Source organism: Orbilia oligospora (assembly GCF_000225545.1).
Source record: "Orbilia oligospora ATCC 24927 unplaced genomic scaffold scaffold00007, whole genome shotgun sequence".
Classification (NCBI taxonomy): Eukaryota; Fungi; Ascomycota; class Orbiliomycetes; order Orbiliales; family Orbiliaceae; genus Orbilia; species Orbilia oligospora.
In genome coordinates, this window is record NW_011645564.1 from 770,855 (window position 1) to 786,655 (window position 15,801).

The following is a 15,801-nucleotide window of genomic DNA, read 5'->3' on the forward strand; positions in this document are numbered from 1 at the left end:
CTTAGCCTCTCCCTGGGAACGAGACCAGCCTCTCCTGGAGTCTTTTGTTTTGTGTGTACATATTTACTTTAGGATGTCATGAGGAACGAAGGGTCGATGAATAGTTCGAGTTCGGTAATCACCCTACTGGTAATTTTAATGTCTACGCGTACATGATGTATTAATATTGATAACTTATTATTGTAGAGTCTGAAACAAAACAGTAGCCTCAGCGTAAAGATTTACGATGTGATTCTTGAGGAGATAGTTATTTATCTATTGGAATTTGTTTTGTTTGATTCATATGGAATCATTCCCGGAGCCGCAGTGTCAGCCATTCTCCAAGGAGGGTTGACCGGAGCCAGTAATTTCATTTCATTTCACCATTCTCTGGCTCTGGGCCATGAGCCTCGTAGAGGCTGGCACCGCACGTCTGGGCTATTGTCTATATACATGTATGTATGAGCATTTTGTCTCGTTAAGAGACAGGACAGGTAAATGGAAACCTTGTAGGAATAAAATGCCTATGGGCCGCAGTTGGCCTTATAGATCTCAGGTTTATTGATAAGATCAACTGCGGCCATAGGCTTTTAAGCCCCCGCTGTGGCCACGTGGGTCTTTCCATATATTACAAGACTAGGTCTTTCCATACAAGACTAGGTCTTTCCCACCTCTTCCTGGGGGCTCTTTGGGGCCAGCTGCGGCCTTAGTTTTTGATATATCGGCCCATATGGGTAATTCCCATCTTTTCTTTCTTATATGGTCCTGACCTGGCCGTTCCCAAGTTGGGACAGATCTCTTTCGGACCAGCCACAGCCTAAATATTTCTCACATGGGCCTTCCCGGCTCTTTCTGTTATTTTTCTCTTTTATTGTTTTCGTTCGTTCGTTCCTTTTTTTGTTCGTTGAACCCTTTCTTCGGTCTTCTATTGAAAGTTTGTGTGGAGGCGGTTTCGACGTTAACGCATTGCAGCGTCTTAGGTGGCCGGTGGAAGGCCATGTGAACGATGGTGATGCGACATGATGTGTGGATATGTTGGTCATGAGATGGAAGTAGATCACATGACAATGCCTGTATTATTCAGTCAACATATATATATATACTATATATAATAGTAGGTATATATATATTAGAGCAGGAAAGGAAAACTTTCTTCCTTCTCCATCTCATCGTCATCATCGTCATCATCCTATCTTATCTTTGATTTAGCATCCTAGATGCTAACAGGGCGGTTCCTTTTAGGAGAGCATGCTCTCCTTGTTTATTCTTTTATATACCCCGTCTGCAGAAGAGCCACCACACCCATGCTCCTAAAGGGCCTTCCGATCTTTCTGAACTAGAAAACAACATGGAATCATTACAGAGCTTCCAGTCAGTGATGTCTTAGCAGCCGCCAGAAGACGCCACCCTTCACAAACCAGCTACACTAGCTGAAGATGCTATACGCAATCTAGATTTCTATGTTTGTATTTCTTTCTTCCCAGAGCTTCATATAATCGCAGGCTAATTAGTCTCTCCCACGCTAGGATACAGATTATAACCGATACTAGAACGAAGATCAGTACTAGCTGTGTTTATGGTTGTTTCAATCATTACGAGCGCTATCGCGAGTGCGGTGGCTATTTGGAATTGGGCCAGTCAGTCTAAAACCAAAGCTATGGAGTCAAAGTTTGAACAGTAATGGGTATAGTTCCATAAAAAGATCCGGCAGAAATTCTCTTGAACATGAAAGCAATCGAAAATTTACTGATGGTCATGATAACAGCACAATTTATACGAAAATCCAAAACGAATAAATGATAGCATAACCAATGCTATAAAGCAGACGAAGGACGGAGAAAAAGAGAGGTTTACGATACTCAAAAATCTCAAAGAAGTCGCGAGGAAAAGCAGCAAAAAGAAGACGAAATGTTCGCAACAATGATTCAGGCCCTCGAAGAAGCTATGAAAGAAATGAAGAAGGAACAGGAGCAAATGCTGGGAGTAGTTCGTGAAATCCAGATACTGCTGGAAAACGAGGGGAGGGGAGGAAGGGGGTGAGAGAAAAAAGTAAAAAGATGAACCGGAAAGAGGGGCAAAGACAAAAGAGGGCGATGGCGGGGTATTTCCTTCTATCACTAATACTACTAGTACTATTGCCATTAATACTACTACCATTAATACTACTACCATTAATACTACTAGTACTAGTACTATTACCACTACGACTACTAACTAGCACTATTACCACTACTATATATATATTACCACTACTTCTACTGCTACTGCTACCATTCCTCCTCATTACTGGAACCCTTCGGTTGGAATCTCCCTGCACGACCCATAAACTTGTTTACTTTTTCCTCAGAGCCTCATAATTTTGTCCTTATTACCCGAGTATGCAACATTTTACTAAAAACCGTCAGATAACACTTATACAGACGATATAGTACCGCCCACTGCTCACTCTCAGTCAGTTGCGGAGCTTAGTGAGCATTTTTCTACCCTTGAAATAAAGGTAAAATTTCGAGTGATATGTCTTCCGGCCCAAATTAGCTATTAGGCCGTAAACAAGGGGGGGTTGTAACAGCGGGTACGTACGAATATGGCTCGCGCGAAGTTCTGTAACTTTCCACGTAGAGTCTCTAGTAAGTGTTTAGAGAGAAAAGAAGCGAGCTTCGATATACAGGCCCCAGTTGTAAAAGTGATCATGATATTTGTTTACAACTCGTATCAAGCAAAAAATCTCCCGAGTAAACCTGACTTTGGTGCCAATTGAAGGAAACCCGTTGGAAACTGCACCTAGATTACAAGAGGAACCAGCTATTCGGTTTTCTCTCGACGACACACGTCCTCTTTGGGCACCATGGTAGTTATTCCCCAAAAACAGTTCCACCTATGCTGATAATATTCACTCCAGGTCGGCAGATAATATCCATTTTTAATATCATCGTGAACCAATGAAGGAATAGTGGGGTGTTCACCGGATTCCAGCATCAACCTCAAAGGGAAGGATATTAAATACCCGTCATCGTCAGCGTATACTACCTCCCAAATGACGTCTTCTTCGGTATAATCCTTAAAGTGACTGACGTCAGTTTCATTGCCATTCTCGCCCATAAATTCAACGTAAACTTTCGTTCTGGGATTGTATAATCCGGTTATTCTAGGTATCCGAAGCAGATTCTTCATTGTTAGGTCGTTGAACCTTTTATAGTTTGGGTCGTCGGGGGTTTTGAGGTCGAGGTGCCAGATTTTGCTGTTCGTATGACAGAATTCGAACCGTCTCGCCCGGTTGACGCGGAATATTAGGATGTTCGGGCCCCGAAAGGTAAGGCATGTGAGCGGTGCCCCGATTGCCGACCTGAATATACGCATGAGTATAGCTATTTGAGACAACTACGTCGTTGTTGGTTGGTTGTAGGATCTTTTCAACTGTAGATGATTGAATGGGTCCTTGTGGCTAGTCGGGATGTTTTGGTTACAGTGACGGTGATTTTGGTTGGTTGGTTGGTTTTCTATGTGTTTTTAGGAGGGTTTTAATGTTTGTTGTGAGAGAGTTAATTAATATTAATATTAACATGAACTTTATAGTCAAATAGGTACAAATGAGAAAATATACTTTTGTTCGATCGGTAACCAGTAGTACCACGTGCTGAAGCGTTTTAATACAGGACTAGTATCACCCCTGAGTCATATTATTCTCGCCTGTGGTAGGGACGATCGATCCAAAACATTTACCAGCGATCAGCTGAGAGGTTTCCCGTCTAGTATTAGGGATATGATGTCACTCGATACATCCTTTGTTTTAGAGGCTTCCCCGAAGTCTATCAAGATACTTGAGGATTGATTGATTGATTGATTGATTGATTGATTGATTGATTGATTGATTGATTGATTGATTGATTGATTGATTGATTGATTGATTGATTGATTGATGTCTTTGTTAGAAATCATTCCGCCTCGGGCTATGTGAGCATATTGATAATACCGTCTTCCCACAATAATAGTTGACAAGAACCAAATTTGGATTTTTGTAAAATACCAAGATCTTCGTGATAACTCTAAGTTAAGCATTAATCTAACTGAACCCGAATCATGCTTTGTTCCGCGCTTTTGTCTTTCTTTGACCTTGCTTTCCCTTGTTTCTTTTCCCTTCGTCCTTTCCCTTTTTCCCTTTCCCTTTTTCCCTTTCTCTTTTTCCCTTTCCCTTTGCAATTCCATACGCTTTAGCCCGTTTTGCCTTTTCAATTATCTCTCCTCCTCCTTCTCCTCCTTCTTTAATATTTATCTTGGTTTTCATTCTTTTATTTATTTTCAAATTTATCTCTGTCTTGTGGTTGGTCGCGGTTCGTTGGGGGGATCGAGATCTCTTGTTGGCGTCATGACTGGTTTCATGATGGCCAGAGGGACTTGATCAGTTGTTTCTTGTTGACTTTTCCCATTGCATTCCTTTCAATCTCGTGAACCACTGTTAAGAGTGTGGGTATCTTGTATGGAGCTAATGTGCTGCGCAAGATATTCCGGAACTGTTTTAACTCCATTCCTTTAGCCCCATGTTCAACCACAACGACGGCAGCGACTCTTTCTCCCCATTCTTCACTAGGTAGGCCGACCACGGCAACTTCTCTGACCTCGGAGATTTTCGATAAGATTTCACGTTCAACTTCTAGTGCTGAGACCTTGTAACCACCGGATTTGATGATATCGACGGAACTTCGGCCTTGGATGTAGTAAGCACCGTGTTGGTCACGATAGGCGATATCACCTGTTTTGAAGTAACCATCTTCCGTGAACTCTTTGGCTGTTGCTTCGGGGTTTTCCCAATACCTGTACGAAGGGCGTTAATATAGTAGCTAAATTTAGGGGTATATGATGTATATTTACTCTTTAAAGACGTTTGGGCCTCTAATTTGAATCTCGCCACTGATAAATACTCCCGTGATAGATTTGTTGTTATCTTGTAATTCGTTAGATGGCTTGATTTGATCTTTATACGGACTTTGTGCTAAGGTCGGCAACTCGGCGGCTACTTCTTCAGTATCTCTTTCGATAATGGAATGAGTTGTAGGCTTTCCGGAATTCGTTGCTCCGTCGGTCAAATTAGGTACAAAAGCTCCTGTTTGCAGTTCAGAATTTGGGATTCCAACTGATACTTTGGATTCAGACGGGTTTTCCGAAGATTGAGGATTTAACTTTCCTATATGGGCTCCAGACTTAAGGACTAAGACATCGGTATTAACTGCTCCTGGTAATACTGTTGGGCTTCCAAGTTCTGGATGCGTCTCGTGGCTGTATAGCTCTGTGTTTTTTTCAATGTCTTGCGATTTTGTTTGTCCTTCGATACTTTGCGATCTCATATGCCTTTCGATGCTTTGTGATTGGGAGTCCGGTCGTGTGCTTTCTGCTTGTGAACCCGCTCGTGTGCTTTCCGCTTGTGCAGGATGCTCAATACCTTGTAGTTCAATAAAGGTTGTTCCATCATCGTTCGATCTTGTTCTTCTTTGGGTTTGTGACTCCAGAGTAGTGTTATCATAACCACCATTTACTCCTGTCGTGACTGTGCTTTGTGATCCAAGAGGTATTATTTGGCCACTATCGTGCATAAGTCTGACTTCAACTCCGTCAAGAGGCCAACCGACGCTTCCGTCAGGTCGTCCAAGTCCATCGGAATTATCATAGCGACAACTGAGACCCATACCAATCTCTGTCATCCCATATCTTTCAAGCAAAACTTGGCCTGTAATTTCTTCAAACCGTTGCTTAATGCTTGTTGGTAATGCTGCGCTTCCACTGACAGTAAGACGAAGCTTTCGAGTGCCATCCTTCGCTCGTTGTTCGTCATCTGTTCCAGATATATGTTCGAGGAAATAATTGTTTAATCGCGAGTAAACTGTCGGAACAGCCATAAATATTGTGGAATCGCCATTCATCCATCGTCTCCAGACCACAACTGGATCGAATTTCGGATGTAGTTCAACCGTGCCACCGGCGAGAAGTGTTGCAGTAAGTCCATTAATTATGCCATGAACATGGTGCAGCGGTAGAACGTGAATTAAATGATCGGAGGATGCATACTTCCATGCCTTGATGAGAGAATTTGCTTGGAAATGAATGTTTGCATGTGTCGTGACGCAACCTTTAGGTCGCGAGGTCGTGCCAGATGTATAAATAATGAGAGCCCTTCGAGAAAGCGAAAATGCTGGATAAAATAGTGTAGAAGGTATTGAGAAACCAGGACATCCCGTATCGTAATGAGAAAGGGGAACGTCCAATACCCGGATCGAAGGAAAAATCGAGAGAAATGACGACTTATGTTGTGAGAAATCGTGATGTATAAATATCAAAGTCGGTCTGGAGTTCGTGACTGTATACTCCAATTCGTGAAACGGGTGCGTCGTGCACAGGGGAACAGCGACTCCTCCGGCGGCCCAGATACCCCACTGAATCTGAACGTGATCAATACCGGAAGGAACTAAATACGCTATCCGTTGTTCTTGAATGTCGGTGCCATGCACCTCGAGTGTCCGTAAAATAAGGTTCTTGATCTTGGCTGTACCGGCCAGTAGCTCTCTGTACGTGAAAGCCCTCCTTGCTTTCGTATCGATAAGTGCAGCTTTTCCCGGGAATTGGGTAGCATGCTTGTCTGCGGCGCTGAATAATGGGAGTGCGGGGAGTTCATCACTTGTACAATGGGAATCAGGAAACATGGTTGGATGCATCCACCGTACGATTTGTTCTGAACGTTGTATAAGCGCGACACTTGAATCAAGAGAAGCCCAAGGCAAGGGGCTCTCGGCTGCGAGATCATCTACCGACGTCACCTCGGTTAGCAGGGATACCAACGCCGCATTCGGATGTTTCCTATTTCGAACTTACCACAATCAATCCGCGGCAACACAGTTTGCTCTGGTCCAGGCCACCACCTTGAACACAGATCCGACCTCCGTAATGGTAGATGGGTTTGTTTCTAGATGTTTTCCCTCACCTCTGCAGTGGTTTTTTTATGGAGGTGATCCTTCCCCCCTGCAAGGGATTTTTTTCTAGATGTGTTTCCTTCACCTCTGCAATGGTTTTGTTTCTAGATGTTTGCCTTCACCTGTGCCGTGGTTTTGTTTCTGGGTGTGTTCCTTCACCTGTACTGTGCCATGGTTTTGATTATAGATGTTGTCCTTCACCTCTGTAATGGTTTGTTTATGGAGGTTTTCCTTCCTCCCTGCAAGGGTTCGTTTCTAGATGTTGTCCTTCACCTTTGCCGTGGTTTTGTTTCTAGATGTGTTCCTTCACCTTTGCCCTGGTTTTGTTTCTAGGGGTGGTCCTTCCCCCTTGCAGTGGTTTGCTTCTAGATGTTTTCCTTCATCTTTGCATACGACGGCCCGTACCGAAGGATTTGTTTCTAGATGTTGTTCTCACCTGTGCCACAGATTTGGAAGTGTTTCGCATGCTTCCCTCCGTCAGGAATATGGTTTCTAGGGGACCGATTTGTTTATAGAGGTTGTCTCCCCTCTGCGTGGAGTTTAATCTCATCCCGGAAAGAGAGGCCATTTGTTTATAGATGTGGCCAGCACCTCTGCGTGGAGTTTAACCTCATCCCGGAAGGAGGAGTTTTTTTGTTTCTAGATGTGAACTACACACCTGTGCCAAGTGGGCGAGTTTTCGGTCGTCCCGGGACCACGACGAGGCATAACAAGACCCAACATACCAGTGGGACTCAAACCACATCCCCTCTACAAAGACTTACGCATTCTCTTGATTTCTTCCTCCGCCATCCTAATGACCCTGGCCGATATCTTACTCTTCTGTTTCGACGACGGCCGCTTGAACTTTCGCTGCCCCAGCACTTGGTCCAGCTTCTTAGGCACCTCTAATGGAGCCTCGAATAGATCCTGCATGACGACGTCTCCGTCGAACTCGCGGTATTCTATTTTTGGGTTTTTGTGGTAGACCACGTCTTCCATCTCCGCCGGAAGGTGGTCGGCAACGCCTTCCACCTCAACGGGGAGATGGTTGACCACGTCCTCCATCTCGATAGGGAGATGGACGACGGAGTCTACCACTCTCGGCTCCTTCTTAAGCTTGCTAGAAGGCTGGCACTTAAGTCGCAACTGGGGAGGTACTGGTTTCTTTGCGACCGGAGCTGCGGGAACAGCAGTAACAGTGACCGGGACCTGGGGGGTTTTAGGACCGCTCAAGGGAACTGTGGGTCCCTTCAGGTCACCAGCAGACTGCGAAGTTCCCGGGTTCATCTTCGACCCGGAAGCAATCGGCTTACCCTTCTGCTGTTCAACCTTTGGGGTTGCGGGCGCCGTAAGAGCCTTTGGCGGTTCAAAGGCATCGGCAAGCCGAACACCGGCGGGCAAAGCCAACCATTTTTCGGCGCCGTACTTCTGATCCGCCTCAGGCTTTTTGGCAGCCTGCTTACCCTTTCCCTTGTTGCCGGCGGTGGTAGCAACAGAGCTCGCCTTCGTCTTCGGAGAGGATGGTGGCGAGTCCCATCCAGTATACTTGGGCTTGTTAGCCCTAGCTTCCTCCTCGGCTTTCAGTGCCGCCTGAAGGTAGCCCTTGAATTGGGCTTCGACCTCAGGTGACACCTGCCCGTCGGCGACCGGTCGGCTAGATATCAAAGTTTTGTGTTAAAATTGTCTTGATAACCGAGTAATGAAAAGTTTGATATGAAGATCATGCTTACCTAGGGCTTTTGCCGTCGTCGGTTTTGCCGCTAGACGCCGCCGCTGGTGGAGCGGGGCCGCTGGCAGAATCACTTGGGCAGGCTTGGTTTCTTGGGCGTCTGGCCATTGTGATTGTGGTTATGGTTCTATCGCAAGCAAGCGATCGTTAGTATGAAGCCGGTGAGTGATATGGTAATAACGGAGTAAGTCGCAGTTGTGGAGATGATGGAGTAGGTTGGGGTTGTGGAGATGATGAAAGAAACGGAAAGGGGGATGGATTGTACAGGAGATGATATCAAGAAGATGGTTGGTGGTAGCTTGAGTAGTGCTATGTTTCAACGAGATTTTGTGATAGAAATTCAGCAATGAGATTTTTGCAACGAGAATTTCGCAGCAAGATAAAAAAGATAGTACAGGGCAGTGTCGAAAACAGTAAATGAATAAAGAGCTTCAAACCCCCGAAATAATCAGCGTTCTCCCTTGAGTAGCAGTAGCAATTACTGGCAACGAGCAGCGTTCTCCCTTGAGTAGAGATAGCAACTGTTTGCAACGAATAGTTTTCCATCAAAATCGCGTCAGGAAACTTTCGAGCAGCGTTTTATGATAGGCTGAGGCTCAAGAGCTTAGCAACCAGCGGGATGCCAGAAGAAAGATCGAGGAACCAGAAGGGAGAAGCTACGTAGAAGGGATTTACATAGTGGGAAGCTAATACTACGTGGAGATGTATACTGTACCTTTAGGAGTGGATAACAAGAATATGGTAGTAAACAACAGGAGGAACTTGATGTGTAGATCTGGAAACAGGAGCTGGGAAGACAAGATGGAAGAGGAAGGTGAGGATGAAGATTCAAGAAGAGGAAGAAGAAGAAGAAGAAGAATCAAAGGATAAGAACTGGATTGATCTCATTGACTTACCTGGTAGCTTTGTGGTAAAATTTGTTGAAGTGGTTGGTGGTGATGATGAGATCGTGATGTGTGAGCGGGTTGAGTGAATAGAAGAGGGGAGGGAGGAATAGTTCAGGGTGGGGTTGGATTTATAGTGGGATATTGTCAACCACAGATCAGGAACGTCTTCATAGATGAAAAAGTGAAAATCACGTGCGCAAGACCTTATCGTGCAATTGTTTTGATGTTTACTCTCCACGGCGCCTCCCAACACTTTCGTGCTAGGACTTGTTGCTATTTATCTTAACGCTCTGCTTTTCAGCAAGTTAGAATCTTCTAGACATGGCCTAGGGTCAGGGCTAACGCGTTGCCCTACTCCTCTAATTTCGAGGTGCTCTACTTTTCTAACCCCCGTCACGCATGCAATGCTTCCCCGCCCCTTGGCCTTCAATGCGCCTGGTCTCAAGGCTACTTCGTCATATACTACATGTTACGCTCCCGCATTCCGCGATTACTATCGAAATAACATCTCACGACAAGATGATATCTCTAAAAACAGCCTTGAAGCTCCTTCGCAGTAACCTCCGATTGCTTGCAATTGATCCATAGTGGAACGAGTGCTAATAGTGCCATTACATATTACGACTAGGAACCAAACGTTAAACACCCGAACATCTAGCTATATAGCTATCCTGACGACGATACCTGAGCAACTCAACAATCAACCCTATCCTTACAGAGTCCCTCTCTAAAGATCCTCGCCCCTCGATACTTTCACGATTCTACGTTCTACCAATTCAGTTCGTCATGGTTGTTGCTATCCAATCCGAGTGCGGATTTTAAGGCTCCAGTTGAGCCGAGTCAGGGACTCTTTTCAATGCAGACCGATACCCGCATATTCGTGTTGCGTGTTGGATTCTGATGATGTTACTACTTTGGGAGAACGCCAAACCATTTTGGGATTTTTGCGAGCGGTGATTGGCTAGTCTGAGGCTGGACACGAGGATCCACATCCAACATCCCCTCAACACTCTTTTTCCATGTTGGGTTTTGCGGTCTGCAACAATTGGAACGAATTCGCAGTCTCGGGGCCGAGGCTACGGTGCAATCAAGCTAAGAGAGCTGACAATTTGGGTAAACAGATTGGAAAGCAATTTGTAGAGCCTGTTTGCCTCTTAGAGTTCCCACCATAGATAGTACTAATGGGAACTTAACTAGACCAATACTGATCTACATAGTACTCTAGGTCAGAAGTTAAGTTACGGTAGCAGGTGAAAATAGAAGGCATAAGCGCAGGACTGTCTAGAAATGTATCAAAGTATGGACCGTGTCCGCAATACCAGACTAGAATTGTATTACTAGGAAACATTATAATAGTTCTTTCTTTTATAGCCCCGAATCCAGGCCCTAAGGAATAGAAATGCCTTTTACTTCGATCAATTGACACTAAAGTCTATTGTAGATTCATAGCTTGGTTACGGGACTATTGTAGATTAGAGTCAGCTCTGGTCTTGAGACTAAGTCTCGGGCCCAGATTATCTCGTAAACCAAATGAATCCATAAAGATTTATTGGAGTTGAATATAGTCTCATTTTGAGCTAGCCCGGACGTCCCGGGACAGCAGCAATTAATTCTGCTTTACAAGATAAGGCTAGACGTCGGCATACCATGTAATTTTAAGCTATGAAATCGATTGAATAAAAGCTATGATGTATAAATTTACGAGGACACACAAATGCTGCGCAGCAGTGTTCTGTCTCATATATCTGATACGGTGATGTTTATGGAGGGGAGACACGCTTAGAATAGCCTCGAAGCCAGGCGCAGATAAGGGCAGGGAGCCTAGACCCCGTTACAAGGCTACGAATATGCGTGTGTGAACCAATATGAGTTGTGCACAGTGATCATATTGTTTTTGTATTCAGACTCTTGTGTTCTAGAACTTTCTGATTAGCTGAAAAGCCAAGCGTTAGAGAGCTGCAGCAGAAAAACAGAGATTTGCAGTCCTGTAGTGTTGAGCGGTACCTCGCATCTCCGCGTTCTCTCCCTCGGCTTTTTCTTTCTCTTTTCCTTTCTCTCTTCTTTTCCTCTCTTCTTCTTTTCTTTCCTCTCTTCTTCACCAACAACGACAATCCAGGTATGTACATAGACCCTCTATCAATGATTTATGGCCCAACTCCTTTCCGTAAATTCTATGAAGTCTTTTGAAGTCGGTTCATATATTGAGAGTCTTCAATTCGCCTTCTGACGACACGACTGGAAAACAACCTTTTCTAAATAACGCGCTTATGCATATCGTGTGTTCAGATTGCTAACCTAAAATCCGTTGCAGCACCATGAACAACTTTCCGAGCCAACAAGATCGAAAGGGGAAGGGGAGGGCCCCTACAACGCCTCCCCCATCGCCAAAGAGGGCTAAGACCCCACCGACAACCTCGGGCCCTGCTTCTAGCAGCCAGCCCGAGCCCAAGTCCGAGCCCGAGTTCGACTTAGAGGGGGCGTTCCACGAGGAGTTTGGAGCGGCGGATGTGGAACCGCCAAAAGACCAGGTCATCTTGAACCGGCCGAAGCGAGTACCTCGTTTATCGAGGGTCGCTAAGGCTGGTTCGAGTTCAGCGGCTGTTCAACCAGTCGCGACTCCGCAAGCTGCTGCTCAACCAGCAGCTTCTGAGGGCGCCGGACCCTCTGCCTCGGTGATGGCAGAACCGGTCCCGACTTTCAATGGCTTTGCAGCCGTTGAAAAGTCTGCGGACATTCTGTCTGCTGCCGTTGTAGAGGGGAAGGCCACCCCTCACGAAGGTCCAGCCGGCAACCCGGGTAAAGCCCCGTCTGCAGAGGAGCCACTCTCTGGCATCGCTGCCTCCTTTTCGGAAAAGGAGCTGGCGCTCGCCATGGTTCTGGCGAATCTGAAGGCGATGGTGGAGCCTGGTGCGCCAGCTTCGAGTAGCGTGGCGACAACGGCTGCTGAGGCCGCTGAACCACTGCCCAGCCCTTTCCTGCGCCCTTCCGAGGGTGTAGATGTGGGAGGGTCAGTTGGTATACCAGCGGTAGCACAGCCCGCGAAGCCAGCGCCAGCCGTCGGTGAAACGGCTCCTCAAATGTCTTCCGAGACAGACATTCCTGTCATTGCGCTACAGGATGTCAGCCCCCAGGGACCAACACTTGCGCAGCCCGTTTTCCCAACGGCTGTGGTCCCTACAGACAAGGATGAAGGTGATCTCCCAGATGCACCTCCTTGTGCCATCATACACGTCGCAGTCGACCGGGAAATCGACATTCCCGACGCTCCGATTGATCCTTGTGATCATGACGAGGATGTCAGGATGTCTGATGCCCCGGTCCTTCGTGCATATGGCGGGCGTTGTCTCCCGCTTTCTCGAAAGCACGTCCAATTCTTGAAAAAGATGCGGACTTTACAGGCGAGGAGCAAGTCAGAGCGGCAGAGGAGGATGACGATCAATCTCTGGGGTACGGGTCTGTTCCCGCAGTTTTGCAGGAACTTCACGGACCCCCAGGTCAAGATTGATAGAGGGGGTATTTATTTGGTGGGGAGGAGCGTGTGCAAGTGGCCTAGACTATCTTGAAGGTAAAGAGCTCTCCGTCCGTGGTTCGTCCCGGGATCTCTTTTTCGCACGATTGAGGACGCACCATAAGATAGCTTGGTTGCTGAGATCGTGGGTCGGGTAGGAGGGAAGCCTTCATGGTCAATCCACTTTGCTTGTCAAAAAGTCCAGTTCAGGTGGGTGCTAACTGGCAACGTCAACAATACCGCATTGCGCCTTCGGTGTTGACACAGACTTCTTCGCATGGGAGTGGTGTAACAGGGACATGAGGACCATTCAGATGGGGGACGGTCGACAGTTTAGATGGGTTGGAGTACTCGAGCAGTGAATACCAGTTTCGGCTGAGGTTTACACAGAAGGTCCAAGTTGCGACACAAAGATTCCTGATTGTTTTATCTAATGTCTTCGTCCAGGAGTGCTTCGGCACAGATCGGGCAAGCATTGGGACTACATCTCGAATTCTTATTGTGATTCGCTTTCTTCGGGCTGGAGTGCGCTGTGATGACGGTCCACCAGCCCTTATATCTACTCAGTCAGGTCTCTCGAGTGTGAGTGTGTTCTGTTGCCATATCTTCCAGCAAGTTGTCGAAACTCTATTTTATATTGGGGAGGATTTTATGCTACGAGAGCCTGGTGTCGGCTCAAGAGCAGAGGATTTATCTATAGACCCCGCTGGGCGGGGCAAGGATCAAAATTTTCGAGTCTTTCGACTTGGATTTTATTATCACCGACTTTTCAAATCTCCCGATCGTACTCTACTATCAGTACATTTCAGTCTCACGACGTTTTTGTGGATTCGAGGCTACAGTTTATCTATGCCCCAAGAGAGCCTGGATTCGAGGCCAACAGTTTGTTGACTCGGATGGTTTGCTCGCCTTTACATACTATACACGATATTTACTCCACGAGTTCTTTTGGCGCTTTGCGCCGCGACACCCGGACTTCTTCCAGTCAAAAAATACAAACAAGAAAGAAACTACAGCTTTCAATCTATGTACTCGGAAGTTGCCTACCTTCGACTATCTCTACAAGCATACAGCTTAGAAGGTTATTTCTGCTTCTGCTATCCGGATTATATCAGTACTCCTGTGCTGCACTGCCGGTCAATATGATCAATATTTGCGAGAATACAAACAATTGCAACGACAAAGCCTTGGGAAAAGCTTTTTCACACTCTCAAAGCAGAATGCATTAACACACCATGATCGTCCTCGAGACGGTAACATAATACAACCAGACTCTCACTACACCGGTCGATATTATTATCAAAATTCTACGAACAAGTTAAAAGTCGGAATTACGAACGGGAGAGTTGTCACTATCTTTCGAGGACTAAAAGGACGCCATAAGTTCAACGGCTACCTTCATTACTAGTCCCGGCGTACTTCTGCGGATGTTTCTGTATGGCTATCACACGGCGCATATGGCTTACAAGAAACACTCAGCGGTACCACTTTACATCCACAGAGAAGTTACAGGCATATGGAAAGAGGTTATTATCTGGGAATCTTTGATGATATTGAATAACCTTCTGACCAAATGGGTTGGCTCGCGGCTACTTATTACAAGCCCTGCATACACCTAAGCTGAAATGCAATCAACCACAGACCATTTACTGAAATCGTGCAATAACTTCTCCGACAATTGCTTACAGCAAACCAAGGGATCTCTCAGGACACGAAAGGGACGAAGGGAAGGTAATCCCTCGGTGATAAACTCATACGCGTTATCTGTAACCTCCAACAAGTGCTCAGATTTCCTATGAACCCCCTTCCGGTTTCCTGTTCCCTAAAACTGGGGGTCTGCAGAACCCCCCGGTTGTATCCTACAAATCCATCGGGATACTGTAACCTGGTACTTTTTGATCGATTCAACACTCGAAAAAGAAACATATTCAGCGTTATCTGCAAAGTTTCTAGCTATTCTCAAAGCTGCATTGATTACTCCTGAGTATTTAATGACCCGGAAATTATCTGGTATCGTCATACTGATACGGAAAATATTTGGTTGAGGCTACGAGAACAAGTTGGACTGGGATCTGCTCAAATATCCCATATAATTCTACTTTAGCTCCTTAATACATAATCTCAAGAAAATAGTCTAATGTTTTTGTGTGGAGCAGATATACTCTTTTTACACAGTCTCAAGACAATTGTCTAACGTTTCTGTGTCGAGTATATTCTCGGTTGGCTACCTAGGTAGTCAAATCATCCGTTTAGTAGTAAACTTGCTATCTGCTCCGAACTACATGATTTCAAGACAATAGTCTAATGTTTTCATGTCGGGCAATTCTACCCTGCGATAAATGGTTTCAAGACGATTGTCTAATGTTTTTATGCTGGGTAAACATTCGGGTGACCACTTCATCAACTAGGTCATTCGTGTAATAGCAAGCTCTTCTGCTCCGAAGTGCATGATCTCAAGACAATAGTCTAATGTTTTCGTGTCGATGGGGTAGGTATACTCTTCCATACATAGTCTCAAGACAATTGTCTAATGTTTCTATAAAGTTGAGTACCTTTTGGGGTTACAAATTGGCCTAGCCGGTTACCCAGAAGTTGTGTGCTCGTAATTACATGATCTCAAGACACTAGTCTAATGTTTTCGTGTCGAGCACATCGAGATAAATAGTTTTCCACTCTTGTCTAGAGACTCATACCTCCTTTTTACTATTAGATTCAAGACTATTGTCTAATGTTTCTTGGTAGAATGGGAGTTTATGTGGT

General features: G+C 45.6%; 3 protein-coding genes across 3 annotated transcripts; 1 reads left to right on the top strand and 2 right to left on the bottom strand.

The window, feature by feature from the left end:
- Nucleotides 1–4,352: 4,352 nt before the first annotated feature.
- AOL_s00007g211 (uncharacterized protein) lies at nt 4,353–6,668 on the bottom strand (the record flags this gene model as incomplete). Its single annotated transcript, XM_011120112.1, has 2 exons — nt 4,353–4,788; nt 4,846–6,668. 2 exons carry the CDS (start codon nt 6,666–6,668, stop codon nt 4,353–4,355), a joined length of 2,259 nt encoding a protein of 752 aa, XP_011118414.1.
- A 1,017-nt stretch (nt 6,669–7,685) lies between these two features.
- AOL_s00007g212 (uncharacterized protein) lies at nt 7,686–8,754 on the bottom strand (the record flags this gene model as incomplete). Its single annotated transcript, XM_011120113.1, has 2 exons — nt 7,686–8,571; nt 8,648–8,754. 2 exons carry the CDS (start codon nt 8,752–8,754, stop codon nt 7,686–7,688), a joined length of 993 nt encoding a protein of 330 aa, XP_011118415.1.
- A 3,094-nt stretch (nt 8,755–11,848) lies between these two features.
- AOL_s00007g213 (uncharacterized protein) lies at nt 11,849–13,096 on the top strand (the record flags this gene model as incomplete). The annotated part of the gene is made up of 1 exon (XM_011120114.1): nt 11,849–13,096. The coding sequence occupies one exon, from the start codon at nt 11,849–11,851 to the stop codon at nt 13,094–13,096; it is 1,248 nt and encodes a 415-aa protein (XP_011118416.1).
- Between the last annotated feature and the right edge of the window lie 2,705 nt (nt 13,097–15,801).